This window comes from Cygnus atratus, chromosome 1 (genome assembly GCF_013377495.2).
Source record: "Cygnus atratus isolate AKBS03 ecotype Queensland, Australia chromosome 1, CAtr_DNAZoo_HiC_assembly, whole genome shotgun sequence".
NCBI classification, from domain to species: Eukaryota; Metazoa; Chordata; class Aves; order Anseriformes; family Anatidae; genus Cygnus; species Cygnus atratus.
The window spans coordinates 178,494,619-178,522,557 of NC_066362.1; the positions used below are offsets into that span (position 1 = coordinate 178,494,619).

At 44.3% G+C, this 27,939-nt stretch overlaps 1 protein-coding gene across 2 annotated transcripts; it reads left to right on the forward strand.

The window, feature by feature from the left end:
* Positions 1–18,754: 18,754 nt before the first annotated feature.
* Positions 18,755–27,938, forward strand: SLC25A30 (solute carrier family 25 member 30). 2 transcript variants are annotated; one of them, XM_035553348.2, is made up of 10 exons: positions 18,755–19,065; positions 20,752–20,830; positions 21,386–21,533; positions 22,248–22,342; positions 22,623–22,708; positions 24,696–24,791; positions 25,698–25,822; positions 26,249–26,387; positions 26,632–26,712; positions 27,078–27,938. In XM_035553348.2, the coding sequence occupies exons 1-10, from the start codon at positions 19,033–19,035 to the stop codon at positions 27,117–27,119; spliced, it is 924 nt and encodes a 307-aa protein (XP_035409241.1). In that variant the 5' UTR covers positions 18,755–19,032; the 3' UTR covers positions 27,120–27,938. The 2 variants fall into 2 exon arrangements, with proteins under 2 accessions (XP_035409241.1, XP_035409242.1); XM_035553349.2 differs by having other exon boundaries at positions 18,755–19,018.
* Position 27,939: the final 1 nt, after the last annotated feature.

Sequence of the window (27,939 nt, forward strand, 5' to 3'; positions counted from 1 at the left end):
CCCCGCCGCGCACGCGCGCGCGCGCGCCCCCGCGCGGCCGCCATTTCGCGGCTCCCCCCCCCCTTTCGCCTGTGGGCGATACCCTTCGCCAAGGGGCTCGGCTGTGTTTTGAAAATAACAATGAACGGTCATAATAATTAAATTATAATAATTAAATTATAATAATTAAATTATAATAATTAAATCAAATAATGGTTGAGAGGTTGTTAGGCTCCTCCTACCGCTACTTTTCCCTCAGATACATGGGTTTGCACACAGACACGCCATTTCTTGTTGATGGACTGACTGGGGAAAGAGAGAAAAATGTTTTTTTTTCTTCCAAGGGTTAGGCCCAGCAGTCAGGCTGAGGTGAAAGGCAGGATACTAAGGGCAGTAATGCTGCCCTAGCCTTCCTTTTACCACCCTTGCGCACACCTCCATGCATCACCTTATCTCCATCAAAATAAATGTAGACCTCCCTTGAGCCCTGATCCTTAGGGGACATTGACAAAAGACCTTCAGAAGACATCATGGGACTTAAAACACCTAATGCTGCCAACAGTCCCAGACGTGACAGAGATATCAGAATCACAGAATTGATACACAGAATAGCAGGGCACAGGATGCAATTCTTTGTCCCTCGTCCTCCTCACAGGATGCAGTTCCCTGTCCCTCACCCTCCTCAGGCAGTAAATTACTCATTGCTTTCTTTGTGGGGGTCAGAAGAGCTCCTCTTTATATCTCCTCCTCCTCCCCTGCTATCCCTTCCTTTGCTCCATATATCAGTGCCTTTTATTTTTTCTTTCTTTTCTTTTTTCTTTTTATTTTTTTTATTATTATTTTTTAGATGGTCTAGCTGCTTACATAATTTGAATTTATGAGTGGTCGTTCTCCACCATGTTTTGCTTTCAAGACTACTACGGCCACTTCAGACCTGAGGAGGGGGCTTCTGCCCCCAAACTTGTGTTTTTAATCGGTGTCAGCTGGCCTGATAATAACTATTCCCTTTCTTTGCAAGCCTTGCCACAGTGGAAAAAGAGCAGCTTACATCTTTAGCAGTGGGCTGAGTGACGGGAGAACATTTGGCTCCTTCTCCGCAGCTTAATATGCAGCTAAAAACATCCACTTTGTAGGTGTGTGTCGGCTTGGTTTCATTTTGAAGAGATCGTTCTAGAAAAAAATGAATATTTCTATAGTAGCATCGAAACTTTGTACGAATTCGGTGACTGCCTGTTTATTGGAGTCAGGGTAGAAACCCTCTGGCGCTCCTGGTAGAGTAAATGGACCTCCGGGTGGCTTTGCCTGCAGCTCTACATTCAGACTTGCAGCCATGAAATGGGAGATTTTGTTTAAAATGCATCAGTTAAATAGGTCAAGGCTCCTGTGTGAACACCAATTTGATGTGGAGTTAAGCTAAATCAACATCAAATTTTAAAAGCTTTAAATGAAACTAGGAGCATTGACAAGGTTTTATGTCCTTTTAACTTGAGTTGCTTCTAAAACTGATTTAAACGCAGACAACTGTGAATAAATCCTGGGACTAATCCTGGTGATATTTAAATTGCTGTAGGCTTTGCTGCGGTCTAACCCGGGTGGGCAGCTCAGCACCACCCAGCCGCTCGCTCACTCACTCCTCCCACAGTAGGAAGGGGCAGTGAATCAGGAAGGTAAAAACGTGAGAGCCTGTGGGTTGGGATAAGGACAGTTTACTGCGAAGCAAAAGCTGTGCGCACAAGCCAAACAAAACAAGGGGTTGATTCATCCCTTCCCATCGGCAGGCAGGTGTTCAGCCACTTCCAGGCAAGCAGGGCTCATCACATGTAACTGTTTCTTGAAAAGACAAATGCCATCACCCCGAACGTCCTCCCTTCTTCCTTTCCCCCATCTCTTATTGCTGAGTGTGCTGCCACATGGCATGGGACATCCCTTTGGCCAGTTTGGGCCAGCTGTCCTGGCTGTGTCCCCTCCCAGCTCCTGGGGCACCCCAACCTCCCCGCAGGCAGGGCAGCACAAGGAGCTGAACAGTCCTTGGCTCTGAAAGCACTGCTCAGCAGCAGCTAAAACATCTGTGTGTTATCACCATTATTTTCATCAAAAACCCAAAACACTGCATTATATGAACCTTTGAGAAGAAAATTAACTCTATCCCAGCCAAAACCATGGCAGCTTTGCAATAAGCACAGAGATACTAGTGCTGAGAATTTTCCTGTGATGCCATGTAAACAGATAATTATTTAACATGCTGATCCTTTGTGATGAAATAGATTAGAAAATGCATTAAAAAACAGTTTTTCAGAAAACAGCATTGTTTGAAGAAAACTTTAGCATTCCTCACTTGCTTTCTCTGTAGGCACTTCATGCATTGAGCCAGGGTTAATGCATGTCAAAGCAGTTGTCTAAAAAGGCGGTCCCTCTGCAGCAGGGGACATTTTAGATGCTGATTGACATCTAAAATGACAAGACAGGTTTTCCTGACAGTGCATCTCATCTCTGGAGACATGTAAATCCTCATGGGCTGACAAATTCCTGTGTTTTTATAGATAAGCCTTTGAATATCGTTTGAGCAGGATTTTCTAGGCAGGTGTCTACAGAGTTGTGCAAGAAGCCTCCTGCATGGAAGATGCATCTCAGCTAGCCATGAATTACTGTGGTGCTACTCAGTTACACTAAATATTAGCATCTGGATATCGTTGTGCTCAACTAATTACTTGTGTCTTGGATTAAAATGGCAGACGACAGCTGATACTTTGCTATTCTTTCTCTAAGCAAACAGTACGCTTTCAGCCCGTCATGGCGACTTGCCTTGACTGGTATGGAAAGCGAGGAGATCCTGCCCACAACTGAGCCTCTTGCGAGGTGCAGTGTGTGGGAATAAATGAGAAGTGAGGCTGAGGAGGAGAGGTGAAGCTGTGCAGTGGAGCAGTGTGTTCTAACCTTTAAGGAGGCTCTGAAAGTCACATAGAAGTGATAATATTTTACATCAGATACTGGATGTGGGGAGAGGGCCCTGAAATGTGTATAGCCTGGTGGAGAAAAACTATAGAATTGAAGACCAACCAACACAAGACAAGCCAGGCAGTCACCACAGTTGTTTACGTAGGGATTGCACGTAGGATTTGCATGTAGGGTCTGACCCCACAGCCCCAGCCCCAGGGAGGCCTGACACCGGCAGCCTGACCCACAGCAGTGAGAGCTGGAACTGGAGGGAGGCCTGGCCTGTGATCAGCTTGTGTCTTCACACACCCAGCTGGAATTTAGGAGCTGCGACTTTGTAGCCCCTCATCCCACCCACCCAGATGGAAACAACAGCTCTAACTGGTCTTGTTGAAATTCCCTTTTCAGGAAGTTTCAGGGCAATGAAGACTTCATCTCTAGGTGCTAAACCTTTCAATTCATTGGGAATTGACCGCATTATCAGAAAACCACATTATCAGTTTGACTCTTTGCGCGTTTTTAGGTTATGCAATACAGCCCAGCCTTTCAGTCCCTGCCAATCACTGGGGACTTCTGGATTTCAAGCCGAAATTTGTAACTTGGAGCTCCCTTGGCAGTGTACTAAGCCAGAATCCCAGACCACAAGACAGGCACTGGAAAGAGTTGAGCTTTGACTATCAGTGCAGTTTGTCCGGTCCAACCTACTCACAGTGGAATATGGATTACATAGATAAAGGATTAGATAGATAAAGGCACCACTTTTCGGAATGCTAGAAAGGTCTTCTGTTTAGCAATCCCACCTGCACTCAGAAGCAATGCAGATTTTATTACCCTGATGTTCACAGTTTTTGCAGTTCTTCATCTTGTGGCCGGGTCACTGAAAATCCTCTGCGTCTTCCATGGTTTTACACCCACTGCTCTGTTTCACTCAAGGATGGCTAGCTGCACTTCTTCAGGCAGACAGAGAGGTCCCTGGATAAAAACAAAAAGCCTTTTTATCCATGCCATCAAAAGCACTATTTCAGCTTACCTAGAGCCCTTCCAGTGGGGATGTGTGAGGGTGTCACGCTGGCCTGCACCACAGCTGGTGCTTTTTTAGTAAAAACAGGACTTAAACTGCCAAGATAAGAACTTTAAAGCAAGGCTACTGCCCAAAGCTGTAGCCGTGTTTTAGACTTGCTGTCCGTTTGACTAGAACTATGGTAGAAAAACCCAGTTTTGCTCCTGTCTTGGATCTTGGCTGATTTTGACACATTGGACAAATGGCCTGAATAGGTGGAAGACACTTTATCAAGGCCAGTGGGCCAATGAGCAGTCAGGCCAATTTTCTAAAGGAAAATCCACTGAGGGCTTTTAAACAGAAAGAAGCAACATGAGGTTCAGACAGGCTGTGAGCCACATGCTGCGGGAAGCTGAGGGGGTGTGCTGGGGGAAGTGCCGCATTATCCTGGCCCTGGCCCTGGCCCTCTGCTCTTCCCCAGGCTTCTGCTGCTGGCAAATGCCAGAGGACACCGAGCAGATGCTGCACTAGAGGCATCTTGGTTTGCCTCCGTATGGCTCCTCTGGTGTTATGTTCCTGAGCGCAGAGCAGAAACGATCAATTGCAGGCACAGGACAGAGAACCGGGCAGTTCCAGTACTGTCAGTGGAGAAGCAATGAGTGGACTATCAACAGCCTTTCCTGTCCCTGCAGGCTTTTGAGGATAGGCTAGACTAGAAACTGCCTCAGGTGAGATCAGGAATTATGTCAGATCCATCATGAATGACAGATAAAACCCAATCCTGCCCTGCAACAGAGAGACAGCCTGCCCCCAGGTCCTTTCTAGCCCTATTCTGTGTGGCCCAATGACTCTTAGATGAGCTGTGTGCTGTCATTTACACCTGTTTAGTATGGTTACACAATTGGGATAAAAATAATTCCCTCATATCCCTATTTAGAATGGACAAGAGGGTTTGGAAAAGGGATGTTGCCAGAGAGGAGTGTGCTCATTGTCCTGCATGGCAAGATGGGTGTGTGTGGAAATTACGTGCACAGAGGAAGAAGCATTCAGGTTCCGCAGTGCCCAAAGCTTTAATCCTGGTACAATTTCATACTATAGTCCTATTTGAATATAAAATTATATGGTCCTTTGACTCAGATTAGAGATACATGGGAGAAAGGGCTTCCTCCTTCCATGCCAAACTGAAGGAAAAGGGGAGCTGTGATTTAAGTGCTTGTGTTTGCAGTGGTCAGACTCTGCCCTATCTGCATGCAGTGATCCCTAAGCTCACTGGTTGGACTTACAGCAGAGCAGTAGAACTATAAATTAATCCACAAAAACAGAATCAATGCACACCTGACTGGTTCAGCTGCTTTGTGAAAAAAAAAATATATATATATATATATATGTAAATAAATAAATAAATAAAATGAGGGTGTAATTCATCCTATTTAACATCACAGTTCCATCTCATATCTTAGCTGTTTTTTCTGGATCTTCATCCTAGGTCATGTCTTCTACCTCCAGAACCCCCTCCAGATTCCAACAGCTTTTTTTCTAATGCCAAATAACACCTCTGCCTATGCTGAATTGTGTCCTTGGTTAGCCAGCCCCGTTGGGAGGACTTCAACAAGCCTGTCCCCACTAGATGTCTGTGTTTGCCCTCCAGATGTAAGGCTCCCTGCTTCTTGAGGTGCCTGTGATGTGCAGAGATATCCCACTAGGTGGCAGAACAGGAGCCGGTGGATGGCAGGCAGGGCACTCCTCACCCTGGTAGGAGGCCAAAGATTTTGCCACCAGTCTCATTCCCACATTGCCTGGAATGCCCCAGGACCAGCGTAAGAAAAATTTAATCTTGGGCCTGTAACTGGTACCACCTCTCCGGGCTCCTGGCCACGTGAATGCTGCACACAAATAGCGTTCTCCCCAGATAATTAGCGTCCTCGTGTGATGAGCTGGGGTCTACTGAGCTTTTAACCACTGGAGGGGCTAGTTCTGCCCTGTTAAAATCAGTAGGTTGTGATTTAATGAAATGGAATTTGCTCCACAGGTGTTTTGAAGCCTGAAATTGAGTACTGCCCTTTTAATTCATTCATTGTTATGAGGTGTGAGCGCTAGGAGGATTCGTCAGTAGAAAAATAATCATTAGAGCACACAACATGTTGTTGGTGTTGTTCTTAAAATTCTGACACTGAATTCGCCAGCAGGTAATAAATAAGGAACACCCTTAGTTAGGCTTACAAAGCAAACCTTGCTACGGATGCTCCAGGTTAATGGCAAGAATAAAGGTGTCATTATAAGCAAAAGGGTAGATCAACTTTTTTTGTTGTGCAAAGCATCACTTTAAAATACTGTAGAGGAAAGCAGGGAAGAGGACTAAAAGACTGCATTTTGGAAAGCAGCTACTTAAACTTCATTACAATAACTTGAGTTCAGGATGCTTGTCAACTGCAAAAACAAACCCGCTGTTGTTTCAGTGGCAGATCCCAAGACAGATTTATTATTTATTATTTTCTGATAAGGATTTTTTGTTTTCTCTATTCTCCCATCCTGTAAAAATCAAAAAGGGACCCGAATGCCAAAGGATACGTCTGAGGGTTAGGAGGTATCACCCAGCTTCTGAGAGATGTGGGTTTGTTCTGGTTTATATCATTTTAGAAAGGTGCAGAGACATTATGAAATGGGAAATGTTGATGGAAGGATGGTAGAAGAAGCTCTTTTGCAAACTGTCCCCCACAGATGTGCTCTAAGAAAACAAGGGTTTATCTGTTTATCTGTGAGATAATCTCAGGCACGTTAAGGCTGGGGGAGGAAAAGACCTTGAGAGGGTCAATTGGTCAGTCTTCTTGCTTCAGGGGGATTAGTCAGACATGCATCACTCTGGAGAGATGTTTGTCTACATCGTTTTTCAAATCTCTGTGGAGATGTTTGTCTACCTTGTTTTTCAGGTCTCCTGATGATGGAGATTTCCAGCCTCCTCTACAGCACAAGCATTCACTGGAAAAGGGGCTGGGGGCTGGGTCCTCCCATTCCCCTGCTAGTGTTGGAGATACAGGCTGGATCACCACCTGTACTGAAGTGGATTTAGGTTTCTGTCTGATGCTCAGATCCTGATGGGGCTCAGCCAGCCTCATTCTACCTGGACACCTGGCTGCACACTTTCCATATTTATCTGAAAAATTGCTGTATTAGTTGTCAGCACTTTGTCACAGGACGGACCAGGATGTCCCCCGCTGTTTGGTTCCTCCACTGGGCCAGTGGGCACATGGAAGCCCATCTGCAGGGTTGTGATACCGCAGGTAGAGAGGACGTCCCATGTGCTTCTACCGAGAAGCTTTACATATAAAAGTCTTGTACACAGAGCAAGTTTTTATATATATTCGTATATATATATGCACACACAGGTTGTGTGCTCACATATCAAATGGCATGTGGAGTTCTGGCTTCCCTATGTCAAAAAGGGTGTGACGAAAGTAGTAACAGTACCAGAAGAGAGGCAAGGAGTAAAATAATGAACTAAAATAGGACATAACACCTTTAAAAAGGGGTATTAGGTATGATGGAGGTCTTTGAAATTAAAAGTGTCACTGAGAAAGTTAAAAAGGGTCAATTATTCACCGCTTCTGCATACAGGAGCTGCGGGAACATGAAGAAAATTGTGAGGCGACAGGTTTAGACCAGCCAAAAGAAGGTTGCTTTGACACAGTGTGTGTGGTTATGCTCTGGAACTTACTGCTCCAGGGCGCTGTGGATGCCAAAAGTTGTGTTTATTGCAAAAGCAATTAGAGAGAGTCATGGAAAAAAAATAAATGCAGAAAGGGCTGTTGGGCACTTGTGGCTCCGGAGGAAGCCCTTCAGCCAAGGACTTCTGGAGCCCGGGGGACACAACGCTGCTACGTTCCTGTGTGATCGCTGTGCTGCTTTCCTTTGCCTTTTTGTGCCTCCTGAGGCAGGAGGCTGCACAAGGCAAATGTTGGGTCTGATCCAGGGGAGCTCTTGCACGGAGAGTTAAGGCCCGGGGCCTACAGAGACCACCGAATTATGGCCTACAGGAACCCTGATAAATGCTACCGCCGCATCAAGGAGCAGCAAAGAGCAGCTGCTGCAGGCACAGCGGTCTCACACGAGGCTAACAAAACACACCTCCCTCTGTAGATTTTGGAGGATGAAGGGCTTGGAAAGATCTCCCGTGGCCTGGAACCCCTTTTGCTAACTAATCAGCCATGTGCAGGCTCCGAGGGGGGCACTGCTGGGAAGGATGAGGGAGAATAAGGACGTGAGAAGCGCAGGGAATCGTCTCTGGCCACCTGCGTGGCCTGAGATAACCCTTGGCGAGCTGAGGGGCCGTGCTGAGGTGAGGGGGGGGACCTCTGCCGCTCTGCCTCGCCAGCTCCCAGCTATGCTAATCGCGTTAGCGGCTGCCCTGAGGACTTTCCATCGGCTACTTCTGCTGTCTCACAGTTCTGACCTGCTTCTGACATTTGAAGGAGCAAGTAAGCCCTCCTACGTGTCAGGTGCACTGGCTGCCGCCAGCTTCCATGCTGTTTTAATTAAAGTGGCCGAGAGCCCAGCCAAGGCGGTGCTGGATATCCCTGGGTAAGCGAAGGATTACAGGGGTGCCGTGAGGTCAGGCTGCTTTGTTTCGGCCCTGCCAGGAAATCATACCAACCCTTCGCAGTCTTTTGGGCGGCCACAGGCCCCCTCCAACCGGGTTATTTTTGAGTTCCTCTCTAATGTCATCTACCCCTGTATTCTTTTACGTTCCCTGCCTGGATCATCCTGACATACCCACACACCTCAACCCACAAACATTTACGTGTGTGCAAGAAAACGTGGTCCACCAGAGGTAGAAAAAACATTTATACACACCCAAACTGAGCACACACATTTTTCTGCTGTAAATGAAAACCGCTGTGGCCGTGCTGCACGCGGTAGCTGCTGTGTTTTCTTTTATTTTCCTCTGTTTTTCCTAAAAGGTTATGCTGTCCTTCAGTTTTGAAAAGCTCAACAGAGCATACACCTGGGAGGCCACAAAGAAATTCCTGTGTACCAAAACCGGTGCCCACAGCCGCTCTGCCCCGTGACTGCGGCCAGCACATCGCCCCTCTGTCTCGGGTTCCCCATGCACGAAATGAGGCTAGTAATGTTTATCCACCCACTGTGAGAGCTGATAGGACAAATCATCATCACTCCGCGGGGACAGGGAAGCAGAAAGAAATCCCATTGAAAGAATTAATATATATGGGAGAAGAGAGAGGCCCGGGGGCGTACGCCCATCTAGCACAAAGCAAGTGCTTCTCCACTAGGAATGGCATGAATATGGAAAGCACGCAACAGATGCAGCATGCCACACATCAAATGCATGTAAATTATTTCAATTGTCTTTTTGGTGCATTGAGGTTTCGTGCTTAACATCCCAGAGAGAATCAGCAGGGCTGGTTTTGGTCGCCGTGGGCATTGCAGGCACATGGGGTATGGCGTGGCAGTGCTGCCCGGAGCCACCGTCGGCCACAGGAGAACCAGACCCGCTCGGCTTTCAGACTCAGAAGAGCTCTTCCGTGGCAAGGCAAAGGGATTGAGTCATGGCCGGGCTCTTCAGAGCGACAGCATGGAACAAGGGCTGGTTTTCATCCTGCTAATCTGCGTGTGTTATCTACTTTTGGATTCCCCCGCTGGTGGTCAGCGCTATTTAAAGACTTGGCTGTTATCCAAGGCCTGCACTCACATGCTTCATATAAGAGATGCTGGCAGAAAAAAAAAAAAGCAAATTCTCCATTGGTTTCTCTGCTGCTGAACACAAAAGGCACCATTTTTTTATTTTATTTTATTTTTTTTTTCATGCAGTCCTCACTTATATGGAAGCTACCTCCCTGAGGGTCAGCTTTTCCAGACGAACGACCTGACTGCTCCTGGTGCCACGTGGCAGTACTAACTGGAGTTTCACACGGCTGCCTGTACAGAGCCAGTGATTTTTGCTTTTTTTTTTTTTTTTTTTTAGGGTTTCACATGAAAAGCACCCCCTCAAAGACTGGATCTTTTGATTGTCCTTCACTGAAAGGCGGGATATTAGGAAGAACTTCTTTACCGAAAGGGTTGTTAGGCATTGGAATGGGCTGCCCAGGGAGGTGGTTGAGTCACCATCCCTGGAGGTCTTTAAAAGACGTTTAGATGTTGAGCTTAGTGATGTTTGGTTTAGTGGAGGACTTGTTAGTGTTAGGTCAGAGGTTGGACTGGGTGATCTTGGAGGTCTCTTCCAACCTAGATGATTCTGTGATTCTGTGAAAGTGAAGGGCCATGAAAATTCTTCATCATTTCCCTGATTTCGACTGGTATTCTCTGTTCCCAAAAACAACCGTGGCAGCTGGTGTCTATACTGACCACACGTGCTTATTCATTCACAGCCTCTATTTTGATTTAACACAGTTGTGACAAATTACCACATTTTTCCATAGGCAGGGAAAGAAAAATACAAAGATCATAGTTATTCAAGAAGGATAAGAATGTGGACTGCTACCATGATAAAATATATCAGGGGTGCTGTTGCAGGAGTTACGTCTTCAGAGAGCTGCAGTGTTTTCACAGTGTGGCATGTGGCCTTGCATAACTAAAATTCAAAAGGTTAATCCTGAAAGAGAAGGCTGAAAAAAGGGCTGGGTTTTGGGCTGCCAGCTGGGAAGTTCCACGTCTCAGCCCTGCTGGAGCTGCTTTCTGTGAGGTTCAGAGCTAAGCCTGTAAATCTGTAGTTAGGAATTAATTTTCTTCTAGTACTCGGAGGTGGTAGAAATTTCTTGTGCTGTTCAGGTCTTGCTCTCGGCACTGAGTCTGGCCTTCTATCTTTTGGTTTCAGTCCCTTTATTCATCAAATGTGCCCGTGGGCAGCAACTTGGACCATGCAGTACCCCTAAGACTCATAGCTGACAGCTCAGAAGCGCTGTGTATCAGATGAGATCTCCCTAAAGCCTCGAGGCAGAAGGCTGAGCATTGCCAGGCATGTCAGAATATCCTCCCTCGCCCATGCCCAGGTGCAGAAATGTGAACAGCAGCAGGCCCTGCTCCAGCCTCTGTGCACTATCGCTGCGATTTCAGTCATGGTCACAATTTTGAAGTCTTTTATTTGCACTCGTGCACCATTAATATGGAGGAACTTCTCGCTTAAAATCTGTAACAAGGAATGGCTATGGATTTACCAGCAGGCACAAAGGGGAGAAAGACAGATTCGTGCCATCACCAACACTTCAACAACACTGTTATTATCCATATATCTATCTCAGAGAACCAGAAATCATATTAAGGTGCATACTATATTAACTAATGTTAGCTAATAAGTAATTTTGTTATATGAAAAATACGAAAGCTACAGACTGCACGTTGCACGCGTGGACTTGCATTTGTAACTTATGGAGAATGTACTGATGATGAGAAGGCTTCAATCTTTTAATGCAAGTATCCAGTAGAAACCTGAGAGAAAGAATGCTGAGGATATGTGTTTTGTTTTCGTCTGGTGTGTGATACAGCAGTAATATTACGATGACCACAGTTGTTAAATTTTTCAGTCTTGCAGATTTACAATGCAGTGTTTTAGTTTGCGTGCTCTGGCAAGTGACACCATACCTTTATTTTGACTTCGTTCACACACAAACTCTCATGTCAGTAGTGTATGGTATATGAAATGAAGCCAAACAGTGAAGACTTGCAAAAGTTTGGGTACAATTCTTTTAGGATTTCCTGCTTGTTTTTCAATGCTTCTTCTGCAAGGTAGTATATTCGAGCATTTTTAAGCTATGCAAAAGGGTGGTCTGAATTACTACTATTTGATCCTAGTTGTCATAACATGTTGGCCGATGCATCATCATTATTGCCACTGTTATTTTTAATTAATACATTGAATGGCTTAAATGCGGAATGAGTTTGTATTCCGTAGACAAGGTTTATGTTAAAAATGTTTGGGATTAATGTACAGTCAATCCAAAACCCAGCACTACGTTACCAAAAGTCACGCTCCATTTGCCACAGGATCTCGTGCGTTCTCTACAAGCATAAAACCAGCTTTAACTTGCACAACTCGTTGTAGTTTTCTCGTGCTCACGCTTTTATTTTGTAGGTGCTGTATTTAATTCTCTTTACATTGCTTGCAGTTACCCAGACATGGATCTATTAATGTAATTACATAGCAGAAAGCAGAAGGCTTACTTTTTAATGTGCCAGCACAGAGTGACCGACCGTAAGGTCATGGCGCTTGCCCTGGCTCCTGTCTCTGGTCGGGAGAGGTCTCTGGGAGCCGGTTTTGGAACCTGGCACAAACTCGCTCTGTCATGTGCTACTCGGGGAAAAGTTCAAACATGCAAATCTGGGCTCAAAACACAGGCTGCAGGAGCTGAGATGCAGTCCTCAAAAAGAAGATTGATTGTTTATTTTTACCTGTCCCACAGATCTCCTGACTGCCCTTTGAAGGCTGTGCCTTTTAAAGTTCATGTTTGGAAGCACCTCGTCGAGTATGAAGCAAATTGGGGAGTGGGGTGGAGAGTGTCAGTGTCTGGGTACGTGGTGTTCGGTGGTGATGAACATTTCAGTGATTGCTTCAGAAGGTTTTAGGATGGAGACATACAGGAGCCCACGGGGACCAATGCACTAGTATGAATAAAACTGGCCAGGCTCTGCCACCAAAAATCAAAAGCGACTGCTATTATGTCTTGCCACCTTCGACTCCTCACCTCAACTAGGATCAACAGAGCAAACCCTCTATGAGCTATGCTTGAACCTACATCTCTGTATTTACAATGCAGGACTCAGCGTTGGTGCAACAGCACATCTTCAGGCTGAATGTACAGTAGGGAGGAGCAGCTGCCCTAAAAATTCATCTTCTGCAGCTGCTGCTGAAGTGTTAGTGCACATATTTTAACATGACCATTTCTAACCCAGTATTTGAATGTCCTCTGTTTAGGATAAGTGCAGGTTAGCATCCTGACAAAAGTCTTTTCCTGTTTTCACTCCTGAAACTTCTGCCCTGAGAACTTCACAAAATAATAATGAGCTTCCTGCCACTGCACTCCGATAAAATGAACGCTCTGACTTTCCAGGTGTTCTTGCAGTACGCTCCTCACAAGGCTGAGAGAGATCAGCTAAAACTTGGAGGCAAACCTAGGTACTTTTATTGAGTCTATTGTTTATTATCATTTACATTGCCTGTTGTCGCAGTGCGTTTGATGCCGATGAAGTGGGAAAGTAAAGGAGAAAGCAGCGAATGACAGTGAGAAGGCTGAGGGCCCGATCCCATCACCGCTGGTCAGCAAATGGTAAAAAACCTCCAAACCTGGCAAAATGTACTCCATTGCTAAAACTATTGTGAGAGAGCATGGGATGGGAGAAAAAATGTTGTGGCCTGCCCAAAACAATTGTTTTCCAGACAACTCATGTGTTTTGCAGTGGGTTTAGAAGAATCGGGAAGGAAAGAAGCTATTCAGCTCAGCTTTCTGAGTTAACTTTTGACCAAGAATGTTGTTCACGAGAATGCCAAATGCTCTCGTCGTTTCTAAGGCAAGACACCAAAATAAAAACCTGTGGCACAGACAGAACGGCTCTGATTGTAAGAGTCCCAATTCAGATTTCTGCTGCCACGAGAAGTGCTGCACTTATGCCACCGCGCCAAATCGCTAATACTGTCCTCTTGCAGCATGTAAAGGAAGTTTTGAAGGTCTCGCTGCTGTCTTTTATTACCGTCGATAGGGAATCACAGCACTGCTGCAGGAGCTACAATGTTTTAAGTAAGCTCTTTGAACCGTTCCTGGGCGGCTATCCAGCAGCCAGTGTCTGACTAAGCTTGTAAATCTTTTCAGGCACAACTAACCTGATACTCGACACCCTTTGAATTTAGGGGTGTTAGCATTTAGATCAAAAAAGGCTGGCACATAGGAATGTGTGGCATGGTCAGATGAGAGGGCAGCTCGGTCTGGGAGCCGTATCCTTCTGCAGTGGTGACGCAGGCAGTGCTTAAACAAAGACCTTTTTTGCTGATTAGAGACTTGCTGAGCTAATTGAACGAGCTCTGCTCAGATAAACCAGATGGAGCTGCAGGAGTCTGCACCCCATTGAGGCTTTTCCCCACCACCTACTCTTTAACCAAACCTTTTAAATGCCTGTGCTATGTGCCAGACAGCATGGAGAGGATACGACCATCTATATTGTGCACCTCACTGCTCTCTTTGCTCATGCTTCGCACACATATTGATTAAAAGGATCTTCTGGAACTGTTTCCACACTTTAAGGTGTTAGAAGTACAGAGCATCCTGATTATAATCTCCAAAATTCAGTGTTACAATGGAGTCTGCAGTGACAATCAACACAGAAAAGTGCTGTCACCTGTATATTACTGAAAAGCATTTAAAAAAAAGTTGTTTAGCCTGTACATTTGCCAAATTTTCATATCCATCCATTATAGAAGCCTCTCAGGTAGAGATTGCAATTTAAGATATAAAATAATAAAAACACTGGATATACATCTTTTGGAACCGTATAAAATCCGTAATGAATCAGACTACAAGAGCTGGGCTAGTTTCCCATAAAGTTTACAAATATTGCAAATCCTCAAAGTTTATCTCCAATCCAGGGGGAAACACATAACCTATTGCTAAGTCCTGCAGCCTAAGGGGTGGCTGTGCTGGGTCTCCTGAGGTGTGTCTGCGTGGTGCTGTGGCCTTCTAAGGTCCCTCAGGAGCTCCTCCAAGAAGTCCAGCTCAGCCTCCAGCCACTTTCCTTGCTGTATTTTGGCTCTCAGACTGCTGAAGGTGGCAAAAGAAGTAGCTTTCACCAGGAGTGCTTTCCTCTGGAGCAAACTACCTAAATACCTTAATACTCATGTCAACTACTGCAGATCTTGCAGCTCAACTGTTTTCAAAAGACCCCTTTTTCTTTCAAAGCATCTTCTCATTTGAGACAGTCTAACACCAGTAAAAGCTCCTGCACAATTTATGCATGCCTTTTCTCCTCATGTCTCCTGCCACAGCCTTCATTTGCACTATCATCTTCTCTTGTTCATCTATGTCACTTGATTAATTATTGTCTGTTTCTCTTCTGCCTGTCTTCTCGCTGCCTTTGCATTTGAAGTGAAAACAATGAAATTTGCAGGCTGGTTCTTCGACTCGTTAGGACTGGATTTCCTATGGCCTCAGAGCTGAAGCGAGGCCAATCCACCTCCTGCAGGAGTTAGCTAAACCCTGGCTGTGTTTTTAGCAGGAGTTCATCCGAAGACCTTAGCTGAGGTTTTAAACCTGGTCCAGCTGGTAGCCTACAGGCTGCAAGCTGGCTCTTCCTTGTTTGCAGTCTCTGCTCTCACCTTGAAGATGGTCAGAAAATGTTATGCACTGCGTGAAGTCTGGTGGTTAATGCTACCTCCTGCCCATGCTGTAAGCCAGCCAGAAGGCCAGAGGTATCAGGACGTGGCTTTAAAGGCAGGATGTACACTGCAGCCCCTCAAACGTTTTTTTGCTGTGCCAGGCACAGCTGCTGAGTCAGATGCTTCCAAAAAGGGTGTACTCAATGCAGGTCATGCACTCTTGCTGCTTCTGTTACACTGGCTCTAGTGCCAATTTCTAGGCAATTCAGGTCCATCAGCTGGCAAAAGGCTATGTTTCTGAGAGGTGCATAAACTTAGAGAGCTGCATCTGCTCACGTATCAGACGGGAGCTATCTCTGGTATGAGCAAAGGTCAGGACTGTGTCTGGGAATAGTGGCTAAAGAGGATAGCGAGGCTCTTTTGTACACTATAAACTTCAGTAACAGCACTGAAAGTTTGAAGTTTTCTTCCATATGCATTTCTGCATTGGATCAGCCCAAACCCTGTATTGTGAAGGACTTGGCTTGGGGTCATCTGTCCCCACATCTTACTGTCTATTGTCTTATATGAATATCATTTCTGTTCTTGCAGAATTACTTCAGCTGCAACCCTGCTTTCACAGGATTGTCAAGCGCAAAAATGTATTTCACCCAGCAGATGCTTCCTATTCCCAGATACTGAGTGCTGCCAAGAAAGGGGCATAAAGTGGCAGAAAACATACCATATGTACCACGTGTTCTGTGCTATAGCACCAACTTCTCTGTCCTTCGTTCAACATTAGATCATCTCCTCTTGTGCAAAAGGTTGGGCCAGTATCTGACACCATGTGATGCCTGGCTTTTAGTAGGGCACAGAAATGTGTTTGTTTTCCTTTCTATGACATCTGCTAACATTCAAATTGGCAGATTTGCTTCCAGCTGCTACCTGTTTAGCTGTGGTGCCATGTTGGACAAAAGCTTCCGTGAAGTAATTGTGATTGACCTTCATTTGACAAACAGTCAGAGGACAACAGCATTTCTCAGATCACCTTCTGAAGTTGGAAAGTACTGTATAGTAGTGAGTAGACCTTCTGTCACACCTTCCTATTTGATAATCTTTAACACCTTTTCATTTGCTCATTCAAATACCATCAAATCCAACCCTGTGACATACACAGGAATTATTATCTCTGCAGGGAGTCTCAGAAATGAAGAGAAATCAATCTCCTAGGACCTGCTGGATGATTGCAACACTTTCAGAAAATTTTGTCTGGATTACAGGTTTGCATTTACTAGAATTGCCTTGCTGGGAACTCATGCTGCATGACCTCTTCCACTGAAAGCCCAGAACTAGCCTCAGTTCCTTCACCCTCTACACATTAAAAGCAAGTTAACATGTTCCCGTTATATCCACAAAACAGGGATATGATAAAGACTTTTGGCTCCTGCCAATGCAAGAGCTCAAATCAGGTAATCAATATTTCTTAATAAAAAGGCTACAAAACAGCATTTATTGTTATTCCTGCTTTCACTTTCCTTTCTCCTTGAGCTCTCTCACTATGTCAGAAACTGTAAGATGGCATTCACGGTATGCCTGTATGACATATGTGAGAAGCTGGAGCAGAACACCAGGCTATTTAACATTATATATTTTTGTGTATGCCAATAACACATCAAATATGTTTTATTTTTTTCCCAACAAAATCATTTGCTTTATGACTGAAGGTCATATTAATTCCTTCTCAGACAAAAAGTGGGAACGCTGCGGCAGGGCAGGAAGCACTTGACTTCCATGTGCCAGGTTTGCTTTCACCATGCAGCAGCCAATGTGACATGAGCAAAGCAAATGAGTTATCTGACTAATGATTATGAAAGGTTACGAGGGACAAAGGAAACTCTCCATTGGTGACAACTGGTGACAAAATGACAAAACAGTTTGAATAATGGCCGTAACCGTCTGGATCACTTCACTAACCATTCATTTAAGCAGTAGGACACTAGGCAAAACTGTCCTCACCACTGCAGAGAGCAGAAGAGAAATGATTTTCCATTGTAAGAAGCAGTAAAAACACAGTGAAACAAGAATCAGCGCACAAAAAAACCAGCCCTTTGGTAGAATTGTTGGAGGGTGGGGCCCTGTTTTGATTAAAAAAGAAAGATAAAAATGTGTGAGGAAAATTGGGAGCAGTAAGGCTAGGGGCCTGGGAACCAGTCGGTCAAACTGTAACACCTACGCAGTCCTGCAGAAAAGAGCTGGCTTTTGGACAAAAACACTGTAAGAGCAGGTGACCAGTGGCACACAGGGATCGTGCAGAGACACGTGAAAAGATGCTGAGCACCAAAGTCAACTGCTGATATGGCCATGATGTCAGGCTCGAGGCAGCTTGCCAAGATCATTCTGTTGGCGGTTGATAAAGGTATTACGTATTTCGTAGTACGAACTGGGTTGAAAAGGCAGGAAAAGAGGTTATTCAGAGGACCCATCCAAAAGTCAGTGAAAGCAACATGAGGCAGCCTGAATTCCCTTTTATTTGGAATTACGTGGTCGAGTACTAACGGGAACTTAAGAAACGTGGTCAGGTGCAAGCTGCAATGCCTGAGCAGGCACCATTTCACATATTAGAGATAATAAAAACCGGCTGCCTGCAGAATGAGCTGACTGAAACTCCAGGGACAAGTTAAGGTCAAACTGGAAACGAAGCCTTTCTTAAAAGGAGGCAGCAGCCTGGGAAGTCTGAAAACAGAACTGGCTGTCCTGCAAAAGCAGCCGGTGTTAGAACCAGTGAAAATGACCTTTGCAAAAAGAAAGAGGGGAGCTGTTCAAAGTTAAACCCAAGTAAGATCCACCCTGCAGTAGATAGGAAAGCTGGACGGTACTAGCCAGCTGCTGTGGAGTTGCAGAAGGGGGTGTGAACATGAGAGCTGATTCTGAGGTTTGAGTTTGTGCCTTCCTTGTCAGAAGCCCATCTGCAAAGACAACTTTGAAGCACAATTGGAACAAGAGCTCTGTGGGCAGCCCATGCCATAGAACCATAGAAAGGTTTGGGTTCAAAGGGACCTTAAAGACCACCCAGTCCCAACCCCCTGCCATGGCAGGGACACCTCCCACCAGACCAGGTTGCCCAAAGCCCCATCCAGCCTGGCCTTGAACACCTCCAGGGATGGGGCATCCACAGCTTCTCTGGGCAGCCTGTGCCAGGGCCTCACCACCCTCTGAGTGAAGAATTTCCTCCTAGCCTCTAACCTAAATCCACCCCCTTAGTTTAAAACCATTTCCCCTCAGGTGGGACGCTCCAACAAAGTTCCTCAGCAGCCACCCTCGCTCTGCGTGGTACCCCCCCGACCCCAGCTCCAGCAGGGCCACCCCAGCACGGGGGGGATCCTCCCGGGCGGATCCTCGTCTGGAGGCCGTCATGAGATGCCTTGGGGGGGGACAGGGCTTCCACAGGGCAGCCTCCCCACACGGCCCCTTTAATGTCCCCCGCCTGCTGGCCGCGGGGAGGCGGGGAAGGGAGGGCGGCTTGGGGAGGACGGCGGCCTCCAGAGGCCGCCCGGTGGCGGGGGAGCGCCGCAGCGTGAGGGCGGCTGGAGCACGGGCTCTGGTTTTTCTTTTCCTTCGGGTGTTTTAGCCACCGGCCCGGCGGCTTTGGCAGAGGCTGTGTGGGGGAATCTCCCCGTTCACAGCCTGCTGGGGACGGTAACACCGCCCTCGGCACCTCAGTTCTCCGGCGGGGGGCTAAAAGTGCCTCCTTGATCCACGCGTTTTTGGGGGAAAAACTGAAGACACCGCTGCGTTTGGAGGCTGGAGTGGACGTTTAGGTACTTCGCCGTTGATGCAACCGACGTGGATATTTTGGAGAGGCCTAGTATGTTTCTGGGCAATGCTGGGAAGAAATTCTGACTAAGAAGCGAGCAAGAATCGGGAAAATAAGAGAGCTGCGGCGATAGGGCTCGGCGATGTGTGTCAGTTCGGTCGTGTGTCTTGAGATAAGCTCTGCCCTCTGCTTTAGTTCCTCCCCATACATCTGGGAGGCTGAAATAACGTGGACGACTCCGAAATTGCAGGAGAGGAGTGTAGTGTGGCGAGCCCCTGAGGGGCACAGACCTTGACACAGTCTGTAGGGTCTCGGCTCAGGGCTCTGTCAAGGGAGCAGCACGCTGTGAGGTTTCTGGGGTAGGGTATCCTATGTATGTATTAGGACTAAAGCCAGCGTTAGTAAGTCTGTATAATTTAAATTTTATTTGGCGGTGCTTGCATGCTTCTGCGTTGTGTAATTCCAGTGGACTGAGACAGAAACCGAGTAGTCTTCACTGCTTGGGCAGATTGAAATACAATGCAGACAGAACTCAGGCTATATTTTGGCTTTGTATCAGTGAAATTATATTTGTTGTAAGTAGAAACTTGTCTTGATGTGTTGACTGCTATCTTTAATTTTGGCAATGCAGCCTTAAAAGCAAAGGTTGTATCTGTGGCTTGTAGTGGGGAAGCAGAACTTGGTCTTGTCCCTGTTAATGAAGCAAAGATCCTCTGATCCCAATGGCAGGACAGGGGTCTGTGAGGAACTTGGAGCTGGATTTGCTCTCTCTCTGGCACCGTGTCGTGCATTCCTGTGGCTGTGGCGTTTTCATGCTGAGATGCTGGCGGTTCATCTCTGAACTGCACTGTTTCTGACAAAATAGTGGGTGCCCTTCCTTGCTTTTATTTTGTTCTTACATCAGTGGTGTGCATTGCAGAGGCCTGAGGAGTAAGCTGGATTTCCCTGGGCTTGGTGGCAGAGTATTTGTTTGGATTTGTGTGGTTTGAGTTCCTTTGTTCCCCTTTTGTTGTGTCGTGTCAGAAGACTGAACACCCAGGTAACTTTCTCATGAGGGAGAGATGAGAAAAGTAAAACTAGGGCTGCAGTAACTGCTCATCAGGCATGTTTGGTACCTGCAGCTTGTGCTAACTTCATTTACACACTGGATTAGTAGCATGTCTAGAGGGAAGAAGTGGCCGAAGCAAGTTCATCTTTCTGCCTGGTTTTGCACTGCTTCCGCATAACGTTAGCAAGAAGGAACCTTGTAAACTGGTAGCAGAAACAGGTCTTAACAGAAGCAAAATGCATACATATCTTCTGTCTAAGTGTACCAGGTCATGTTAATGTTGATAACACCAGGAAAAAGGGGAGAGAAGTTTAGCAGTGGCTGTGTACAAGTTGCGTTTGATGTCAGGATGTAGTCAAACTAGTTTGGCTTGGTGAGAATCACTGGAGGTTCTTCGCTGCAGTGCTCCTTGAAATCCTGCCTGAGGGACAAACTGCTTTCCTCCTTTATGATGAGGGTAATGGTTGTCCAAATATGCAGTGGAGACACAGATTTGAACTCAGATGCCTTTGTCAAGTGTTACTGTCTTGTGACTGTCAAAGGTATTAATTAAACATTTCTACCCTTAGCATGTTTGGAAGGTCCATCTTAAGAGGACAAGGCACAACATGTTATTAAATGTTAGCATATATATTTATGTAATACTAGTTCTATTTGTAGAAGCTTTAAATCCTTGCTTTTTTTCACAGAAAGAAGATTCAATAATGTCAGCGCTGAACTGGAAGCCCTTTCTCTATGGAGGTTTAGCATCAATCACTGCAGAATGCGGTAAGCATTTCTGGAGCTGTTTACATGATTTCCTTAACTGAGATGGGTGCTTCTAGTGCAAGCTTGGTTCCCAAGCTATTAATGACACAGTATTATATGGTCTTCTTTAGGGTACAACATAGGAGTGTTTCTTTAATGCTGCGCAGTAAGTTGCTCAGAACTTCGTTAGAGTTTTAAAACTTCTGTCTGTAAATTCATATACCTGTCTTGTTTTAATATGACCTTTGTCTTTGGATTCTATTATTTGGTGTGTACTGATTTGGTCATAAGTATGCACAACTTTTGTTTTGCTAGAGTAGATAAGTTAAGCTTGTCACGTTGCCTGTAAACATAGTGAACACAACAATTGGATAGGAAGCAGGCATGGCCTCTGACAAGCTGTCTAGAAGAAACAGGGTGCCATAGAATGAACCGCTTTAACTAAGTCTTGATAAGAGACTACGCATTTCTTTTCAGGAGCATTTTTATATATTGTGGTATTTAATAAAAGCTGCAGTTTCTTAGGACATGTTAGATAAGTCCCTGCTTAACTTTCTCTGAATTTTTTTCTTTAAGGTACTTTCCCAATTGATCTGACTAAAACACGCCTGCAGGTTCAAGGTCAAGTTAATGATGCTAAATATAAAGAGATCCGCTACCGTGGAATGATGCATGCACTGGTCAGAATATGCAGAGAAGAAGGACTGAAAGCCTTATACTCTGGGTAAAACAAACTGACGAGCAGTAGTAGCTTCTGAACGCTTTATTGCTGATTATAAACCCATAGTGGTTAAACTTATGGGTTTCAGATCGATAGGTATTTAGAGAAAATGTAATGTTCTCCTCAGTCTGCAAGCTGAAAGCCCAAGCTTAGATTACTTCAGGCTTCGTACTCTGCAATAGCACTTCATGTTTCTAAAGAAAACAACCTACTTCAGAAATAATATAATGAAACATAAAGTTAGTCTGTACAAATAATGCCACAGTTTTTCCATCTATACAATGCTACTATAGTGGTTCAATCATTCAGCTGGAGAAAAACGGCCTTAACCTTTGTTAATTTACTTTTTTCTACTTTGCACGTATATCAGTGTGCATGCTTTTCTTTAGAAGATGTAAGATGGTGGGGGAAAGATGTAGTTTGCAGCTATCTGGGACAGGTTTGCCAGCTATTTTAGAGATCCCAGGTTGAGGTATGCTCTAAAAGCAATCCTCCCAGAGTTCATTTATGTTCTTACAGTCTTTTTTTAAAAAACAAAATAAAACAAAACCCCTTGTTTGTCTACAGTGAGTTTAAAGTATAGATTTAAATGAACAAACCTTTTACTAATAGAAGTCCTGTGTTCAGTCTCCTGCTTTAAAAAAAAAAAAAAAGTGTTTGCTAATCAGTCTTTTTTCAATTTTTGAGCATAAGTATTATCATTACCTATTTTTACAGGATTGCACCTGCAATGCTGCGGCAAGCTTCATATGGAACTATAAAAATAGGCACTTACCAGAGCTTAAAAAGAATGTTTGTTGAGCATCCAGAAGGTGAGTGCTTTTTTCTTCCAGTTTAATTGAGGACTGGTTTGCTTGAAGCTGGTTGTTTGCCACTTGCTATTTTATTGTAGCAGTTTGAACAGGTCTTCTAAGAAGACATTCTTTGTATTATTTAGAACAAAGTGAGCCAGCAAGGAAGCGTCAGTGCTGATTTTAAGGCTTTTGTAGTCAGTGCTCTTTCTGGTTAAAGCAGAGGTGGCATCATCCTGCCTGGATGCATCTTAAACTTTGTAAATCTGCAGCTAATCTCTTTTTCTTGTTTATGGAATAGATGAAACCCTGATGATAAATGTTCTATGTGGCATTCTTTCGGGAGTAATTTCGTCATCTATTGCCAACCCTACAGATGTCTTAAAGGTAATTATGCATTCTGTAGAGTTTGTCCTTAGTTTCTTTTGTCTTTTAATTGAGGAAATACAGAATCTGATGAATACAAGATTTGCTGTTTTGTAGCACCACTTGTTATAGTCTCTTATCTCTTCAAAAAATAAGACTCTTAATTCTTTGAACCTCCTTCTGATCCACACATACTATTTGGAAGTATGCACTGAGAAACTAATGGTGGGGGAGGTAGCTCAATGCATATTTTTTCTCAGGAGTAGGGTAGGGAGAGAATCCTATAAGACAACTAATTTTCATGCTGTAGTGTTTGTGTGGAAGCTCTCCCGTGTCTTTTATCTTTATTGGTTGATGCTTGGTAACATTTATTAAAAAAAAAAGTTTCTGGAGTGTAAAATAGGTAAGGATCAATTCAGAGGCAAGAGTTTCAGCATGTGAGTGCTGTTGTACTGTATTACTCCTGAAATGATCCTCTAGGAGAAGTTGTTTCTCTTAGAGGCTTTGCAATCCAGTGTCCTGTGGAAATAGTGCTCCAACATGATTCACTCAGAAGTGAATTTGTGAAGCCATCACCTCTTTAGAACCTGGTAACTTAATGGTAGGTGGTCGAGGACTTCTTTTCCATGTACCTTAAAGGGCTGTTGGTATTTAAATTACAAAGCTATAATGGATGCCTCTAATGAAAAATTAACACAATTCTTCAAGTAGTAGTTTTGAAGATACTCTTCTAAAACGACTAGAAACTTCACAAAACTAAATCCTTCATAGGGCTAGTGTGGCTATTTAGATGCATTTCTAATGTAAGTTTCTATTTTAAGTGTGGCTTCCATACGTTATTTCCCAAAGTTACATCCGTATTTGTCTCTCTTTGGATTTTAGCAAAACTTTTGATAACCGTCTCTCACAGCATCCTTCTGAACAAAATGTCCAGCACACAGCTAGACAAGTGCATAATGCGATGGGTGATGGGTCAGGAGCAAAGGGTTATGGCAAATGGGGTTACATCAGGGCAGCAGACATTTGATGGGGTTCTCCAGGACTCAGCTAGGGCCAGTTCTCTTTAATGTTTTTATAAACGAGCTGGACGCAGGAGTCGAATGCGCACTAAGCAAGTTTGTGGATGATCCTAAATGAGGCAGAGCTGTTAGAGAGTATCCAAAGGAAGGCTATGAATGTGGTGAAGGGTCTGGAGGGCAGGAAGTATGAGGAGCAGCTGAGGCCCCTTGGTTTGTTCAGCCCAGAGCAGAGCAGGCTGAGGGGAGGCCTCATGGCGGCCTGCAGCTCCCTCACGAGGGGAGCGGAGGGGCAGGCGCTGAGCTCTGCTCTCTGGGGACAGCGACAGGACCCGAGGGAACGGCACGGGGCTGGGACAGGGGAGGGTCAGGCTGGGTGTTAGGGAAAGGTTCTGCACCCAAAGGGTGGCTGGGCACAGACTCCCCAGGTTTGATTTTTGGGTGGTCCTGTGCGGAGCCAAGTGTTGGACGTGATTATTCTTGTGGGTTCCTTCCAGCTCAGAATGTTCTATGATACAAGAACTTGGTTGTCACCGAACCTGTATTTGGTTGTTACCGTGCCAGTGTCCAAAGGACATTCTCAGGAATCCACAGGGCTGAAGAACATGGCTCCTAGTAGCTGAAATCTTAATCTTTTTAACCTTTCATTTTAAGGTGCTCTTGTGAGAACACTGTAAAGGATATCCTGCAGAACCCATCTGTCAGTCTAATCTAAATGGCGTAGTGTGCAAGTACAGAAATAGAAGTGACTTCATGCAGCTAAAAACGGCACCCCGTAGTGATTCAAAATTAGCAGCTGCATTTAGATGGTTAAGGTATTTACAGAGATTGCATCATGGTAATGGTAATGTCAGCTATTACCTTGTATGCAGAGAAATTGACCTTACTATTTCAAAGATTATAACTTACCATGTTTTAAAAATTGTATTAAACTATTACTGGTCTTCTGCTTGAAAAGCATTTATTTTCTCTTTCTCTCTCTTTTATCTCAGATCAGAATGCAAGCCCAAGGTAGTGTGATTCAAGGAGGAATGATGGGCAACTTTATACAGATCTACCAAACTGAAGGCACTAAAGGATTATGGAAGGCAAGTTTTTTTGAGCTACTTTTTATCTTGCTGAGGTGAATTTCGTCTACTTCTACAGTATTCTCAACCAAAATGTGGATAAGTCAGTAGCTAAGAAGTGTGCAGTTTGTGATGACTACTTCACTGCTGGCATCTCAGTGCATTTTAAGAAAGTGTTGCTGCAAGCATTGTACCCAAGCATTAATCCAGTCTTATTAAAAAAAAAAAAAAAAAAGGTTTAAGTTAGGTTGACTGTCTCTAGTATTAGTTAAAGAACGCCCTGTAAAACACATCTCAATCTGCATGCTCTGCTCTTTTTTTAAAGAGAAAAATGGAAACAACAACAACACAACAAAAAGCCAAAACAAACAAAAACCACAAACATTTGGAATATTTGGAAGTGAAGATACTAATGAACATTTACTCGAGCTCAGGAATTCATGTACTTAGTCTTGCAGGTTGTCTGTTATGCTGATTACTGTCAGTGACTACAGTAAGTGAAGGCTGTAAGAATGGACAATTGTGAAACAGCTGGAAAATAGAAAAAATTTTCCAAAAGTTTCATCATCTCCATTTTGCTTCTCTTCACGTTTATCACCCTGTCAGTTTTTCAGTTAGCGTTAAGGGGAGCTGCTGTCACCTGGCTGTTGAGGTCTTAGCTGACAATTGATGTACAAATTTGGAGGTTAAGCAGAGAGGTGGAGTAGCATAAAGGAACTGAAATTAACATTCAGTGTGGGCAAGTGATTTAGCTATTAATTTGAATCTGTATTTTTTAAGCACGTACGTCCAAGACTTGCACTACTTAGTGCTATGTGAGCATACAGTGTTCTAAATCCATTCATGGTGTGCTGCCTTGTAGTAGAGAAGCTAGGCTTGTCTGCTGGTGCATAAAAGTGAGTTATACTTTTTTTTCCCCTCCTCTAGGGGGTGTCCCTGACAGCACAGAGAGCTGCTATTGTTGTTGGAGTGGAACTGCCAGTGTATGACCTTACCAAGAAGCACCTAATCATGTCTGGATATATGGGAGACACAGTATATACTCACTTCCTGTAAGTTTTTATAATGAAAGCTGCTCGCATCACTCTCCTTTGGTTAGTTGTCGTTACGTGGAATGGATCTTCAGATTTTTCTCTTCTGAGAAGATAGGTATTCACCCATCCACTTCTATTTTATCAGTTAAGATGTAAATATAGTTCTGGCATGTTTGTACGCTTTAGTGCAATAGCTCTTCAAATAGCCCATAATGTGGAAGCTAATTTTATTTAGGATTTGGATTTAACCTTTCTCAAAGGTTCAAAATTCTGTATTATAGTAAATGAAAAGTGCTTTCCACTTCTATTAGCTGATGTAATTTTTAAGCACTGAAAATGCTCGTTGCTGCTTGTTTTTTTTTTTTTTTGGGGGGGGGGACGGAGTGATTCTTGTGCTTCTTTAAATGCGGTAGATGAACCTTTGTTAAAACTTTCTTTTATTAGGTCCAGTTTTACGTGTGGGCTAGCTGGAGCCCTTGCATCCAACCCAGTTGATGTTGTGAGAACACGCATGATGAATGAGAGAAGCCAACAAAACGGGGCACGCTCAAACTACAAGGGTACTCTGGATTGCTTGTTACAAGTAAGTAGCTCATGTATCAACTTAAGTAGAAGCTGGCGCCCAGGCAATAATTCTGGTATGAAAGTTGAAATTGTCCTAAATTTCCGTAGAAATGGATGCAAATCAAGATTACAGCGCTAAGCCATCGTTCAGTATCGTAGATTCCCTGTTGCTGACATGATGTCTGGATTTCTCACTAATAGAGTTCTGTAAATGTGTTCTTGTTGTGTATGTTGCTTTATTTATTTTTATTTTTTTTTTCCAGACCTGGAAGAATGAGGGCTTTTTTGCTCTTTATAAAGGGTTTTGGCCAAACTGGCTAAGACTTGGTCCTTGGAATATCATTGTATCCTTTTAAAAGGTGTGCAAAAGAGTTGAAACGAGTCATACAACAGCAAGTATTGACAGACAGTTCCAGAGCTCTGTATGAAAGGTGTCATGTCAACATAATTTTTTATTAACGGAACCTTGTCAATTGCCCATTTCCTTAGTCAACTGCTTCCAGTCAGATTGCCTACGTGATGTGTTACACAGTGAATCTTCTCATAAGATCCTGAAAACCACTTTTCAGTTGCTCCCTCAGTTTCCTCTCTGTCCATTTCCTTAATTTGGAAGTTTCCATATTTCAGTACGCATGCTGCTATCCTTTAGTAGTGAAATAACCATTTTGCACTGCGTGAACAGGAAAGTTTTCCTTAATAATGGGTTCAGTTCTTTCTGACATACGAACAGCTGAAGAAATTAGACTTGTGATGTACTGAAGCCTATACTGCATTCTTCTACGACGCTGTTTGAATGTAGAGCAACTTGTAAGTTATCTCGAGTATCTTCTCTTCTTCCTGCCTGAGATCATGACCAAAGGAAGAGGTCATCACAAGACTGCGGTCAGTCACCCAGAAGTGATGTCAAGGCTCCTGTACCATTGGTTTGCTCACATGATGAAGTGGATGATGTGCACTATTTTCTAGACTGAGCCAAATGGGATGGTATTCCTTTTCAGCTCTTGAAGTATTCCTGAATGTGAAGATCCCTAATGTGACTTTCGCTGTCGAGACCCAGATGTACAGTGTTTTATAAGTGTCAGAGGTTAAGAACAATTTTTATTTTTCTAAAGGAAGATAGGTACTACCAAAGCATTGGGCTTTTACTGTTTTCAGAAGAGTACAATATTTGACTGCAGTAGTTCAGTTCCTATTTAACTGGAAGTGCCATGAGATGTCTTTAGAGCCTTTCGTTTTACCTGCTGCAATACAAAATCTGCTTCTGATTTTATAGATTACCTGTGTTGCAAGTTCTGCTGAACTTGCTGGGAATAAACCAACTTCACTGGCAGGTTAGGGCTGATACAGCTCTCGGTTGTGAGTGGCATGAGGAGAGCTTTTTCCACTGTATCATTCTTGGTTTTCAGAGTAAGTGGTTTCTGAACGTATTCGTATGTAAATTTGAATTAGGAATGAAGTTCAGACAAGCCCTTGCTCATCTGCCTGTCCTGGAAGGACATTTCTGGTATTGGGAGGACTGGTGTTGATGTATAACTGCTATGGGCAGTTACAAAGATGGGAAAAAAAAAAGA